The sequence below is a fragment of the Phalacrocorax aristotelis genome, chromosome Z, assembly GCF_949628215.1.
Source record: "Phalacrocorax aristotelis chromosome Z, bGulAri2.1, whole genome shotgun sequence".
Classification (NCBI taxonomy): domain Eukaryota; kingdom Metazoa; phylum Chordata; class Aves; order Suliformes; family Phalacrocoracidae; genus Phalacrocorax; species Phalacrocorax aristotelis.
Window position 1 is genome coordinate 60,826,476 of NC_134311.1, and position 16,252 is coordinate 60,842,727.

General features: G+C 40.2%; 1 protein-coding gene across 1 annotated transcript in view; it reads left to right on the plus strand.

Moving 5' to 3' along the window:
* The window catches only part of PDE4D (phosphodiesterase 4D), a 613,857-nt gene that overhangs the window by 154,834 nt on the left and 442,771 nt on the right, over positions 1-16,252 (plus strand). The window contains exon 4 of the mRNA XM_075078147.1: positions 15,788-16,023. Within this exon, the coding sequence (XP_074934248.1) occupies positions 15,788-16,023 (236 nt within the window). The remainder of the gene's footprint in view (positions 1-15,787; positions 16,024-16,252) is intronic.

The window sequence follows — 16,252 nt, forward strand, 5'->3', positions numbered from 1 at the left end:
AGACATAAACATGGGTACTTCTTACACCATTAACAATTCCACCATCTCCATCGCTTAACTATACTACCACTAAGAATTGTTCATTTTCTTACATACATTAATACTTCTGAACTTGTGCTGAGATACACAATCACATTTAAAATGGTGTAAATATTTTAAACCTCTTAAAGAAAGATACAGCAAAAATTTATTCTGAACATGTTTTAGAGGTGTTTTTCCACTAAAAATATTTGCATCATAGACAAAAGATGGAAAGAATTGCCTGACAGTATAGAATTTCATTTTATTTAACTATGAGATTAAGAGTATGACTCATCGTTGTTTTCTCCTTTTTCCATAGTGCAAGTAATGAGCAGCAATGAATCTAGTCACAGCAAAACACAGCATTGAAATGGTCTGTGAATAATACAGGCTTATGTAATAAAAATTAAAGAATCCAAGAGCAAAAACATCTTACTGGTTTGATAGTTTCCTTGGGTTATATTTTCAATGTATTAAAATAGCAATGCTAATGAACAGTGCACGTGGACCTCAAAGACACTCGTAGCTAGACAGGAATAATTACATCAGTTCTTCACATGTAGAAGCTAAAGTGTGGTGACGGTGAGAGAATTGCCAGTGTAACAACAAACATCCATAGTAAAGTTGAGAACAAAGTCCAGATGTTAATACTCTCAACCCAGCACCTATTCTTTGTGTCCTGTAAATGTATTACTGGCATTTAAAACAGCCAGTACCCACCTACTGTTTGTTTAGATGAACTGTTTGAATACTTTAAGTCAGCATAAATACTACTATATCAGCTTTTAGTAAAGCATAAAATAATAATTATTTATTCTAAGTAAAAGCATAAAACAAATATTTGGCCAGTTTACTCAAAATATTTTTGTGCGGATGAGAGAATTATTTTGTACAGAAGTAGGTAGAATTATTAGAGATAATTATTTTCTGACTCAGGCCAACCACACAGCTGAGTCAAGAAGTTGTTCTGTAGGTGGTCTAGAAACAACCCATTATTCATTAGAAGACATAGTTTACCTTGTGTCAAACCTCCAAAAATAATTATCATTGTGGCCTCTGGCCCTTTGGTACTCGCTACGCCTCTGGGCTGCAAATAAAAAAACGGAGGTGATTATTTTTACCTGTTTTTCAGCTACCTTCTAGTTTAATTCTACCGTTGTGTGGGCATGATGTATACTGTAATATAATAATGCAATAACACACACAGAGGTTAAGAAGCTATACCTTTTTTACCCAATTATTATTCTTTTAAAGAGCACTGTGCTGGCATGGTAAGTTGTTAGAAGAACGACTGCAGTCATGACTTGGAAGTCTCCTTATTTGTTCTTGGAACAGAGTGGATAAAGTTTAGGATGTCAGTAATCATTCGATCCATGTCACAAGATTTAGCAACAGATGGAAAGGATGGGAGGGTGTGTCAGGGTGGGTTGGTTATGGATGATTCAAGAACCGGTGCTACACAACTACTTTGTTAGAGATGTGTGCTGTGATACTTCTAAAAATGTTTTTCAAAGAGAAGCTAAAGAAGGTGAGGAATAGATAATCTTGTTAAGTCTGTCAGTAGACCTGCAGAGAAATGGCAACAAAAACCAATCCATATTTCTGTGTCACAGGTCTGCTTTTTGACTTCTCTCAGGCTGTTTTTATTTTCTAGCAAGTTTGTGATATATGGCTGACTTTTGTGCCTTAGATTACAATCATTTATTGTTGCAAAAAATCTATGGCTACTAATGAGCAATTACGAATACGAACTAAGAAACATACCTGCTAATTAGAAGGCTAGCAAATTATCTCATGAGCAGTAAGTTAGCCAGCAAATGATTCACCCAGTTCATAGAGGAACTTAAGGAAGAAATGGAATAAGGAGGCAGACACTTTAAATGACCTAGCCTGGAGTCTGCTCTATACAAAAAGAGCTGAAGTAGGTTAATTGGTATGTAAAAGGATGTCATATTTTAGAATTCAATTAATTGATTGCAGTGCAGGGATTAAAAGAGAGTCTTCCAGACCTCTAACATAAAAAAGAAAGCCTAAAATGTTCTATTTGGCTGATTTCATTAACAGACACATTACAGGAACTTCCTTTCTGTTGTGTACATTCTCAGAGATCAGAAACGTCAGAAGCAGAACTATTTTTTGGAGTCGCTTTGTTTTTATTAGCAATTATGATCTTGGATCACTGTATGTAGCAAGTCAGATACTTGCCATTCCAAAGCTTGGTTGTCATTCTTGGTGGTTTTGTGTTAATGACAGCACTGGTTGTTGCTATGCTTGCCCAGCAATTTCATAATGGAATATGGTATAAATTGCTTGTGACTGAGGAAAGCCTTAAATGCAACCTTGGATAACATCATCTACATCGTTTGTCTTTCCTAGGATAATTCTTTTCACTACTCTAATTCAAGATACTTCCACTGTTAACAGGAATGAGGCTTTTTCACTGGTTAAAATATGAAGGTAAACTTCCTTTCAAATAACTTAGCACTCTCACACTTTAGATCACAGACACATCTGTTGCCATCCTTGAGAAAATTTGCACAGGAACGGTCAGAATATACACTTCGGGGCGGTGGGGGGAAGGTATATTTATTCTTCAATCCTATTTTGTCCTGGAAAACAGGACCTCAACATGTGCCATGGCTATTTGGGAAGACAAGTGCCATAACCCCAAATGCTCTCAATCTTTCTGTTCCTTACCCTGAGCTTTTATTGCTAAGCACAATGTCATATGGCAGTGAATACCCCTTTGGTCAGCTGGGGTCAGATGTTCTGGTTGCGTCCCCTCACAACTTCTTGTGCATCCTCAGCCTACTCCCTGGGGCTGCAGCACAGGAAACAGAAAAGGCCTAGATGCTGTGTAAGAACTGTTCAGCAACAGCTAAAAGATCAGTGTGTTATCAACACTGTTTGGGTCACAAATCCAAAACATAGCACTGTATGGGCTCCTATGAAGGAAATCAACTCAATCGCAGCCAGACCCAGTGCAGATGCCAAAGCAAATTATAGAAATCTGTTTTGCAGTTGTCTACCTTCTTCCCCTGCCCTCCATGGGCTCTTGGAGGCCTTCTGCTGACATTAAGAAAATAAAAAACATAAGTAACCGATTCAAGAAATGCACAGAGGCAAAAGGCAGGGCAAGAAAAAAAAAATTAGTAGGGATGAAAATTTTTATAGTTTTTGAGGAAGAAGAGGAAAAACTGAGCTTAGGTTTGAAAAGTAACGTGTTTGTGTGGAAAACGCATGGTACTGAGGCATCCAGGAGCATATACCTTCTTCATTACTGCAGATGTGAGCAGCAACACTTCTCCAGCCAGACGCTTCTGAGCATGTCTGGCTACTTCTCTGTGGGGAGTGGGGGAAACAGGACATCACATGTATACTTTCTCTCCAAGAAGAAACTACATTCCATGTATTCCCTGCAACTTCCAGAAGGGGTATTTCTGCTATGTAAAGATGTGATAGTCCCTTGCAAAACATAACATTGACCATGTTTGGCAACATATTGCAGGGTCTGCTGTAGCACTTCCTAGAACATGCAACCCAAATTATGGGTTACAAAAACTTAAAGGTATTTCCTTTAAATATATAATATATAATATATAATATATAATATATAATATATAATATATAATATGATATATGATATATGATATATGATATATGATATATGATATATAATATATAATATATAATATATAATATATAATATATAATATATAATATATAATATATAATATATAATATATAATATATAATAGAGTAGGATAAACTTTCATGGCATGATCACATATTTTCTTGGACATGACATTGTAGGTTAAAGCTGCTTGTAGGATCAGTAAAGACTGTGTAGTAATTGTTACTAGAGTACACATTGGATTCACAATTCTTCTGCATTAGCCACCAAGTACAGAAGGTCCTTGAGCAAAAATAGTCACACAAATAAGTTTGCTCTTTCCCGAGAGAAGAGTAACCCAGACTTTTTTTTCCAACCATTTCCTTATACATACTACAAGGATCTTATCTACTTCCACAGTGTGGAGGGGTTTTGATTGGGCAGGGCCAGGTTGACTGGCATATCTCTAGTGTTAACTAGCCAAGCGGCTTCTGCTAACCTTGTGTCCTAATGCTTGAATGTCACAGCACCCATTGCTCTCAGTGTAGTTTTTAACAATCCATTGTATTGTTCAGTTTCCCAGAGACTGGTGCATGACAGGGGATGTGATACACCCAGTCAATGCTGTGCTTTTTGGTACGGTTGTTTTGGAAAGTTTGGAATTATTTAGGTTGCAAAAGACCCTAAAGATCATTGAGTCCAACCATTAACCTAACATGGCCAAGTCCACCAATAAACGATCTCGCTAAGTGCCATGTCTACATGACTTTTAGATACCTCCAGGGGTGGTCACTCAACCACTTCACTGGGCAGCCTGTTCCAATGCTTGACATCCCTGTCAGTGACAAACTTGTTCCTAATATCCAATCTAAACCTCCCCTGGTGCAAGTTGAGGCTGTTTCCTCTCATCACTTGTTACTTGGGAGAAGAGACCAACACCCACCTCACTATACCCTCCTTTCAGGTAGATGTAGAGAGCAATAAGGTTTCCCCTCAGCCTCCTCTTCTCCAGAGTAAACAACTCCAGTTCCCTCAACCTCTCCTCATAAGACCTGCTGTCCAGACCCTTCACCTGCTTCATTGCCCTTCTTTAGACAAGGTTGATCACCTCAATGTCTTTCTTGTAGTGAGGGGCCCAAAACTAAACACAGTATTTGACGTGTGGCCTCACCAGTGCTGAGTACAGGGGCACGATCACTTCCCTACTCCTGCTGGCCACACTATTCCTGGTAGAAGCCAGGATGCTGTTGGCCTTCTTCGCCACCTGAGCACACTGCTGGCTCGTGTTTAGCCAGCTCTCGACCAGCACTCCCAGGTCCTTCTCTGCCGGGCAGCTTTCAAGCCACTCTTCCCCAAGCCTGTAGCATTGCATTGGGTTGTTGTGACCTATGTACAGGACCTGGTACTCAGGTTGAATTGCATACAGTTGGCCTCGGCCCATCGATCCAGCCTGTCCAGGTCCCTCTGCAGAGTCTTCCTACCCTTGAGCAGATCAACACTCCCACCCAACTTGATGTTGTCTGCAAACGTACTGAGGGTGCACTCAGTCCCCTTGTCAACATCATTGATAAAGATATTAAATAGAACTGGCCCCAGTACTGAGCCCTGGGGAACCCTGCTCACCAGGGTCACCAACTGGTCACCTGACCAGTCACCAACGGGATTTAGCTCCATTCACCACAGATCTTTGGGCCCAGCCGTTCAGCCAGTTTTTTACCCAGCAAAGAGTATGCCCATCCAAGACATGAACAGCTGCTTTCTCCAGGAGAATGCTGTCAGAAAATGTCAAAGACTTTACTAAAGTCTAGGTAGACAACATCCAGAGACTTTCCCTCATGCACTAACGGGTCATCTTGTCATAGAGGGACATCAGGTTAGTCAAGGAGGACATGCCTTTCCTAAACTCGTGCTGCCTGGGCCTGATCATCTGGTTGCCCTGGGTATGCCATGTGATGGCACCCAAGATGATCTGCTCCATGAGCTTCCCCAGCACCAAGGTCAGGCTGACAGGCCTGTAGTTCCCCAGATCCTCCTCCCAGCCCTTCTTGTAGATGGCAGTCATGTTTGCTAACCTCCAGCAACTGGGACCTCCCTGCTTAGCCAGGACTGCTGATAAAGGATAGAAAGTGGCTTGGTGAGCAGTTCTGCCAATGCCCTCAGTACCCTTGGGTGGATCCCGTCTGGTCCCATTGACTTCTGTGTGACTAAGTGGTGCAGCAGGTCGCTAACCATTTCCCCTTGGATTATGGGGGCTTCATTCTGCTCCCCATCCCTGTCTTCCAGCTCAGAGGTTGAATGCCCTGAGAACAACTGGTCTTACTGTTAACGGCTGAGGCAAAGAAGGCAGTAAGTACCTCAGCCATTTCCTCATTCTTTGTCACTGTGTTTCCCCCCACATCCAGTAAAGGATAGAGATTCTCCTTAGCCCTCCTCTTGTTGCTAATGTATTTAGAGAAACAATTTTTATTGTCTTTTATGGCAGTAATAAGATTAAGTTCTAGATGGGCTTTGGCCTTTCTAATTTTCTTCCGACATAACCTCACAACATCCTTGCAGTCCTCCTGAGTTGCCTGTCCCTTCTTCCAAAGGTCATAAACTGTCCTTTCTTCCTGAGTTCCAGCCAAAGCTCTCTGTTCAGCCAGGCTGGTCTTCTTCCCTGTTGGCTCATCTTTTGGCACATGGGCATGGCCTGATCTTGTGCCTTTAAGACTTTGTTCTTGAAAACTGTCCAGCCTTCCCGGAATGTGTGACAAAATGAACCTGCCAGGCTTCCCCATAGTGGTATTTCAGCCATCGTCCTCTATACCAAAAAGGCTTTAGCTGCTGGGCTTGTTTGATTATGGTGCATGTTTGACATTCATGGATAACCTGCACAATGGAATCAATAGTTAAGTCCACCGCTCAGTCATGAGCCCATGTGTATGCTGCATCCCTTCCTAAATGTCCTGATGTGCCAGCAAGCTATAATGAGCTCACCCTTATGTTCACAATCCAGATCCACCTGGGCTGCTTCAATTTTAGCAGCCTTGTTCACCTGCTGGTAGTCTTGATGTTCTTCAGTGGCCTGACTCTTGGATATGTGAATATCTACATGACATACTTTTACAGCCAGGTTCTCCACCTGGGCAGCAATGTTCTGCCACAATGTGGCAGCCCAGACGGGTTTGCTTCTGCGCTGCCAGTTGCTCTGCTTCCATTGCTGCAACCACCCCCCACAGGGCATGTGCCACAATCCAGGAGTTAGTATAGAGATAAAGTACTGGCCATTTTTCTCTTTCAGTAATATCTAAAGCCAGCTGGATGGATTTCACCTCTGCAGACTGACTTGATTCACCTTGACCTTCAGCAGTTTCTGCAACTTGTTGGGTAGGACTCCACACAGAAGCTTTCCACCTTCCATGTTTCCCCACAATATGACAGGATCCATCTGTAAACAGGGCATATTGCTTTTAATTTTCTGGAAATTTATTATACAATGGGGGTCTTTTCAGCATGGATCATCTCCTCTGGCAACACTCTGAAGTTTTCATTCTTCTGGTCTATCCATGATCACTTCCAGGACTCCTGGGAGGCTGGGGTTTCCCAGCTGAGCTATTGAGTTATCAGTGTGACCTGCTTGCTCCGTATAGCACCAGTTGCATGATGCATAGAGGGGACCTTCCCTTTGAACACCCAGTCCAGCACAGGCAACTGAGGTGCCAAAAGGAGCCATGCTTCAGTACCCACTACTTCTGAGGTAGCTCAAACTTGTTCATATGCTGTTAATATTTCTTTTTCAGCTGGAGTGGAATGGGCTCAGATCCTCTATATCCCCAGCTCCAAAACCCTGGAAGTCAACCTCGAGTCTCCCCAGGCGTTTTCAGCCAGAGGCTCCAGGTGGGGCCATGGTATCTGGCTGTGGTGTAAAGCACATTTTTTACATCTTGTCCTGCTTGGACTGGCCCAAGTGCTACTGCATGAACTATCTCCTGTTTAATTCTTTCCAAGGCTTGCTGGTGCTCAGGTCTGACGACATCTGTCTTGCCATTTTATTCCTGAAAACTGGATCTCCTGTGCAGGTCCCTTGACCTTACTTTGTTTCATGTCAAAAACCAGCCTTCAGCAGGATTTGGACTATTTTCTTCCCTTTATCAAAAACTTCTTCTGCTGTGTTGCTCCACACAATTATATCATTAATGTACTGTAGGTGTTCCAGAGCTCCACCCTATCCATGGCAAATGGCAGGGCTGTGTTTCCACCCCTGGGGCAGTTGATTCCAAGTGTACTGGATACCTCTCCACACGAAAGCAAACTGTGGCATGCACTCTGCTGCCAGAGGGATAAAGAAAAAATGCCTTAGTGATATCAATTGTTGCATACCATTTGGAAGCCTTTTACTCCAATTCATACTGAAGTCTGGTACATGTCTGGTACAGCAGCACTCAGCAACGGTGTGACTTCGTTCAGGCCTCGATAGTCCGCCGGTAGCCTCCACTCTCCATTAGATTTTTGCAGTGGCAATATGGGACTGTGAGGGATGAATGTGTCTTACTGATCACTTCTTGACTCTCCAGTCACTGGATCAGATTATGGATGGGAATCAGGGATTCTCGATTGGTGTGATATTGTTACCAGTGCACTGTCATGGTAGCAAAGTTGATCTTTAAACCACAGCAAGCCCACAATAGAAGGATCCTCTGAGAAACCAGGCAAGATAGACAGCTGCCTGATCTTCTGTGTACTCAAGGCAGCTACACCAAAAGCCCACCGGTCCTTGAAGTACCCTCTCCTGAGGTAATCTATGCTAAGGATATATGGAACCTCCAGATCAGTGACAATAGAATGCTTTTGCCACTCATTCCCAGTTAGGCTTACTTCAGCCTCCAAGACAGACAGTTCTTGGGATCCTCCTGTCACTCGAGAGATGCAGATTCTACTTCTTTGTAATCTGATGGTATTAGAGTACACTGTGCGCTGGTGTCCACTAGAGCTTTATACTCCCATGGGGCTGATGTGCCACACCATGGAACCCACAGAGTCCAGTAAACCTGGTTGTGCCTTTCCTCCACCTGGCCAAAGGCAGGGCCCCCTCTACTCCTGGATGGAGTCTTCGTTACTTGGTTTTTGTAACTGCAAATGAGAAGTCTCTTCATTAAGGTCAAAAGTACAATCAGCCATTCTACTCTGCCCAACAGACACTGGAGCAGTAATTTTCCTGGATGGATGCCTTTTGGCTGCTGATTTTTCTTGTACTTCCTGTACCCAAGCTTCTTGTCTCCAGGTAGGTTCAGAATCCCATTTCCTCATGTCCTCCCCCAATCACGCAGGAGGAACCACCACACAGGAACTGGCACGTGATATGTGCCACTGGTACCCTCTCCATTGAACAGAAAAAGGCTGACTCTTAATAGCTGAGATATTGGTCAGTGTGAGTAAGGATGACCTATCCTTCTCAGATTGCTGGGACAATGTTGAATCGGATTCTCCACAGCCGAGATGCAGGCCAGTAGGGAGAAAGTGAGCTTCTCTTGGAATTCATGGAGCTGACTGGCCAATCCATCCACAGCTGATACCTCCATGTCTGTCCAGTTCATTATCTCCAGAATGTTGCCACTTCATACAAACTTTCTCCACAAGGACCAGGTGCATTGGATTTCATCTGGGTTTTTGGATACCTGGTTGTCATGCAGGTTGCTATAGATCACCTCCACCACAGATAATTCCCTCAGATACTAGATACCTTCCTCAGTGGCAGTCCTTTGGCTTTGGGAATTTGTAAGTTCTTCCTTGAAGGGATACCTCCCTTTCACACTTGAACAGGAGTCACCTCCAAAGACTGAGATCTACTGCCACTTTTATGATGCCATTGTCAATGGCCTTATCTCTCACAAGGGATCCTACCTGGGCTGGACTTCCTTACCATCTATTTCCTGACTATTGGCCCCTATATCCAAGCATCACAGTAACCAGCTGAAAATTTTCTTGCCTTATTGACAGCTGAAATCTTTTTGTATATCTCGCAGCTCACTCAGGGTAAAAGAACGGGTGGTTTCTGTCCCTTCCTCATGTTCCTGTGACTGCTCTGCTGCAGAATAAGCTGCCTTTTCTGATTCGTTTTCCTGCTCCTTCTTAGAAGAAGCTTCTTCATCCCTTACTAAATGCCTTGATTTCCGCTTCCATTATATCTTTTTAATTTTAATAATTGTGTGCAAGCTAGGACTTGTGTAATGTGTAGTAAATAAAGCATGTAGCCACAGTCAACAATACAGTTAAATAAAACATTAAATAGATACTTATTAGTTGAGAAGTGTCAATTTTGTACAATAAGTCAGGCAAGGTTCCTCCTGAAATATGGACATATTGATCATGTGATTAACTGCTGTTTTGTAATGTGTAAATGTAAGGTAGCACACAAGTCTGTTAATCTGCCATTTACTAATATTTAGGTGTGTGAATTTCCAACCCACTTAGTGCTGTTTCTGTAGGTTTTGGTTTATGTTGTACAAGCATGAAATATGAGACCAGTTAACTTTTTCCCTTTTTTTTTTTTGTTTAAAAGAATGTTCAGAAGGGCTGATTTGTGCCCTTATTTAGTTTTTCATAGGTTTAAAATTAAGCTTTTGACTGTAGTTTAAAGTATTTTTACCAAATAATGTAATTGTGTACTCTATTCTGAAAGGACAAAACAGTTATTGCTAGCACTACAGTTCTGATTATGGTGCAGACAGTTTTTCTCTCTGTTGCCGTATGACATTCAGTTCTGTCCAAAGCTGTCATTTTTGTGCTCTGTCTTAACTACTTGGAAAACCCTTATGAAAAAGACTACAGTGGTGGTAGCTGCCAGCAGCTGTACTTTTGATCTGCTGATCAGTAAGTGCAGAGCTTAATGGATAAGGTAGCTATCTTTTACTCAGTGAAAGAAGCAATTGAAAATACTTTATAGAACAGAGACGAATTGAGGTAGTGACATTGTGGGAGTACCTATGAAAGTACTAACATGGTGAAAGTAAGAAGATTTTGGGGGCACTGACTAAAATCTACATTGCAAGATAATAGGCAGTCACAAAAAGAACCAGAGACAAGCAGAAGCAGCCAGGGAAACACCTTCAGTATAAGTCTGTGAGAAATCCAAGGAAAAGTCCTTATTATATAGAGAAATAAGTTAAAAGAAAAAATTATAAATTAAAAGGAAGAAAAAAATTACTGACTGCAGAGCAAGTGGATTATGTCAGTATTTGGTTTTTTTCTGGTGAATTATAAGGTCACCTTATGCTCCTACTGAAAAAGATATAAAAAATTTGGGCTTTGAGGACACTAAGGTTGAAGGGCAATGAGGCTTTACTTGTAAATAAGCATAAAAACTATCACCTCACGGAGTAAAAAAACCAGTTACTGCTTTTTTTTTTTTAACTTAACTGGTTTGTATGCACAATTTGATGTAAATAATTCTCTAAGTAGCACTCTTCAGTTCTTGCAAGAAAACATAAGGTCTGCTTTCCTGGTGTTGAAAGAGGTTTCTTTTCTATTAGATATACATTAAAAAGAAGTTCAGTTTAAACATTTTAAATGATAAAATCCTAAATTGAGATCAACATTACAGCAGTCAGAAAGACAATATGAAAACAATTATAGTGTGCAGTGCAAGTTCATGCAAGCAAATATGAGTTATCACCCAGTGCTTCTGTGAACTGGTGTGCAGGCAGCATTGCATATGCCATTTGAATGAATTAAGACATTTTGCCTACAGCTGAGAAAAGTTGAAGCATGATGGTGAAGTAATTCCTTGGAAGCATCTGCAGTGGTGGCAGAACTTCTTAAACTAAATAGATTTTGCCATGTTTTATTCGAAAATTGTTGTGATTTTGTTTATGCTTTTTCATCAATGACTTGCCAAGGTCATCATGTAGTGATTGTAAGGTGTACATTAGAAGCTGACTTTAGAATTGGGTTCTGTGAGTGACCAGCAGTCAAGGACTATATAAAAACTTTAACTGGTTGTTTTACTTAATCTTTTATCATAAAATTTTTATTTCCTGAAGTTGATCATTGATTAGTGTCAGTTTGCTGTCATCTCTTTCCTCTTTCAAAGGCACGCTTCTTACGGGTTATTGACATGGAGAATCTCTAGATCTTGCTCAGTGTTATGAGTCTTTGTTTTTCTTGATTAGGCGTAAGATCACATACAGTTAAGGCGGCGCTACAAGAATCCTTAACTGGCCCACTATCATACTTTTATATTCCTTTCTGACTTCTTTCTTCTTCTTTCTTCTCTCCTCTGTTCAGAAAGTACAATTTTTCAGTAAATCGTAAATATATTAACTAAGTAAATTCACTAATCCCTAAAAATTTTTATATTATTTTTTCCATATCCATGTTAAATAAAGAAGAAAAAAAAGAAATACAAATAAAACAAGACTTTTCATTCATACTTAACCATCTTTATGTTGCCAGTTCAAGGTATATACTGCCCTAGTAATTTTATCAGGCATTCCAGATTCTTTCATTTTATCACGAAGGTGGTATTACAACATATTATGATACACTACTTTAAAATTTCTTTTTTATATGTGTACAACCTGTCTATCTCACATGCATGTGTTGCTGCTGTGAATGTTGGAGCTGAAAGGTGTGGCTTAATTTCTGTACATAAGTAAATGCTTTAGAGACAGCAGGAAGATGCCAACACCAAATATTTTGTTTTTCATATATTTTCTGTATTTCTGAAAATTCAGATCTTTTACAACTGATTTTGATGTACAATCGTTTGCTGTTTACCTTTACCTATCTGGTAATTAGGAGCTCATAAAAATGTCACCTCTATCCTCATGTAACTTCATGCTGTGTGATCTGAGTTTTCTATTTTGCTTTCTATCAAATAGGTTAGTAGTTTTCTTGTCTTTCATATAGTGATAACATTTTAAGTATACCTACATTCAGATATGTGACCTGTTCCATCTGCTCCACAGAGCTAAACAAATATGAGCTTCTTGGCCTCTGTTTGACTTTGTAATAGTCCTCACAATAAAACAGAGTCTGGCTCTAAATAAAAATGTCCTCTATCCTTGGCATGCTGTTCCTCATGCTTTTATATACATAAGTTTATGTAGCCTCTTTTGGATCTCTCTTTGAAGCCCTTTGCATCATTAGATGTCTCTTACTCTGTGTCACTCTTTCCCATAATACCTTTTGAAGCTTTCAAAGCTTCAAAAGTAATCTTATTCATTTAATTATATTCTGGATTTCTCAATCAATAAGTCTCAGACAGCAGTTTGTTTGATCCCTCCACCCCTTCGCTATCATTATTGTGGGAAATCTCTCTTAACAGACCACAGTCTTAAGAAACACTGGTTTGAATTCCAGTCAGTAAACGAGGGCTGGATGCAAAGGCTGCTAGGTGGGCAGCAAACTAGTTCCACTGCTGGTATCAAAGTACAGGGAATTGTGTCTCAGCATCCGGCTGGCAGCTGGTAATGAGCACATCACCATGAGGGGTTGATCCCAGAGCCCATGTTGAGGTGCAGAGTTTGGCACCCAGACAGGATAACCTGAAGCACCGGCACAGGCTGGCATGTGACTGACTGTGACACAACCCTGCTGGAACAGAGCTGGGGGCTTTGGTGGACTGCAGGGTGGATAGCAGCCAAACGGTGTGCTCTGCCTCACAAGTAAAGCAAAGTACATGCCAAAGGCACTGTGGCGAGTAGATCAAGGGGAACGCTGGGAGCCCAGGAGAGGGCTACCAGGATGGTCAGGGCTTCCTTGGTCTGCTGCGGAGGAGGTGAAAGGCGCTCTGATGGCAGCCTGCAGCTACTTGAAGGGTAGCTGCAAAAGACAACAAATTTAAGCTCTTCTCAGCAGTGTCATGCTGTTCAAGGAGGGGCAAAGGCCCTGAACTGGGAGGTTCAGACTGAACATCAGGAAGATCTTCTTTGTTAGGAATGTGGTGCAGCACGGGAGCAGGTTACAGCAGTTCTATGATTCTGTGAGTAAATATAATACTCTTTACAACTACGTTCACAAATAAAGTGAAAATAACAATGCATGTTTTTATTCTGTTTTGCCAAGATGAGTAAAATCAATATGAGCAACATTTCCTGCTTTAGATGCCTGAGTATCTGTAGCTGAATTCATGGCCTGTTTTTCCACAAATTGATTTATTTTTTCATCGTCATCGAAATACACATTTGGCACCTCTTGTTTGATTTCTCAAAGCTTAACTTTAACATTTGGGTTGGAATTCTTCCCTTCCCTCATTATTTTCTTTATGCCATAGTATTCTACTTCTCTAATTTTTGCATATGAGTTGAGGAAGTTGCTCAGTGAGTTCACTGTCTCAGTTCAGCTCTCTCATTCTGATTGCCTGTGGGTGGAATTCAAGTGATTTTTATGATTTTCAGAGCTGCCCAAAAAATCAGTCGATGAAGTGGATCAAATAACCTCATGTGATATATTATTTTTAGCTCTGATATCAGCATTCTTCATTTCTTGCAGAACTATAATTAATTTCATTATTATTTTTTAATTTATTCAGCTGTCTTCAATATCCACTATGCACATACTGAAAATGCAAGCCTGAAGTTAAAGTTCTCCCTGGATGACTATAACACATTAATTCTTGTAGTGTTTTCACAGTGATTGATTTTGCTGTTGATTTCCTTCAGAGTACATGCATTAATGCATACCATTTTATAATTTTCGTTTTCTTAAACTACATTACAGCTAGATTAAGAAGAATAGCTAAATTATGAATTTAGATCTTGTTATTAAAAATTTAATTAGAAATAGTTTGCTCACAGCAACTGCTCAAACTCTGAGTATAAATGGAGCTCATTAATATTACTCATCATGAAAATTGTTTCATTAACGGCCTTCCCTTTGCGCACAGAATGAATACATTGCCATGGAAGTTTTTCTTGCAGGTGTGCATCAGTCCTCATGAGACAGGTCAAAGTGGAGGCCATGTCTGTACTGTAACTGGAGGTGTGATTGTAAATTGTGGAATAGCCTATCTTGCTTTATTTTGTATACATGTATACCATAATATGCACATGAACTTTAGTTTGGCAGAGGGGAATACTTGGTGTACCAGTCTCAACTATTGTTTGAGACTGTGAAGCTATTGATACCTGACTTAGGTGGAATAATATATAGCTATATATGCTGTGTTCCTAATTCTTACTTTAGATGTAGAAAAGCTTTACACTTGCTCAGAACTTGTGTTTCTTCACAGGAAAGCAATCAAGGCAATAGGCACAGACAGTGGTATCTGTGCTAGGGAATCTATCAAGTAATGGTAAAAGACTTTGTGAAGACATGGAGTAAAAAGTCAATTTCTTCTTATAATTACAACAGGCTTCTCAGAATATCAGTGCTCTCAGAAAAGTAATTCTTTGAGAATTTTCTCTCACAATGGTGAGCTGTTTGCTAAAAGTTCCAAAAACTTTCTAAAGAAATTTTCTCCCCTTTAGATCAGTATCTGCTGGAGATTTCTTTCCTGGATTGTCTGCCATTCTTCCATGACCCAGAGAATATTACCAGCAGTTTAGATAACTAAATGAAGAGTAATGTTTACTAATGCTTAGGTTTAAGATTTCATTAGGGCCTGACCGTCAGAGGTTCTAATTATTCACCGTTTCTAAGCACTACAGTGGTTGTTTTAAGTACTCATCACTTACTATTAGCATGAAATTACCATGACCAAGAGAGGAAGATGGGAGTTGGGGCAGCTGAGAGAATTTAAGGTGAATTTTCTCCTATTTTCAGTCAGGAGGTGCATAGTTGCAAATCCCTGACTATTACTTTTACTTTATATTATTATTGGTATTTGGACTCTTACTTCTTCCAAAAGGTAGATAACTTGTAGGGAAGCAAGCATATTGTGGGAAATAAATCTGTGTAATGCAGAGCATTTTTGTCCCCTATACACATATGAGTACATATTTTAGGTAGTATAGTGTTAATCTCATCATAAAATAGTTTTCTGTTTGTTTTAAAACCCCAAATTATCTAAACCCTAGAAATTTTTTGCTGAGTTTTTAAAATTCCTTTTAATTTTCATAATAATGATAGTAAAATATAAATCATATTTGTAAGAAACTAGCTTAAAAGAATTATCAAATTAACATTATAGGTATTTTCTTAAATGATGGGTATTTTTTTTTGCCTTCATCATAGGTTTCAGAAGAAGCTCTGCATCACAGAACTGAAGACGAAGAGTCTTTCCAGGGAATGGAGCCCTATCTTGTGCGAAGGTTATCATCCCGTAACATCCAGCTTCCCCCTCTGGCTTTCAGGCAGATAGAACAGGCAGAGTGGGATAAAAAGAATGATAGCGAGACTATCCCAAGGCCCACAACTCTTCCGCTGAGGATTCCTCCTCTGATTGCCATTACATCTGCCGAGTCCAGCAGGTAAGATCCAGCAATTTCTTCTTGATTTGATGTTTTCAGTGGCAGGTGCAGGATAGCACAGATGTTTATTTCTTTTCTAATCCCCTAAATAAGTGAAAAAGAAGAATAAAATATTAATATGTAAATTTGTGGCTAACACTTGATAATACTGCTTGTAAACCTTCTGGTCATGTCCCAATACAAACACTAAAAGACTTTTTCTCTGAATATTACTAATACTTTACAGTCA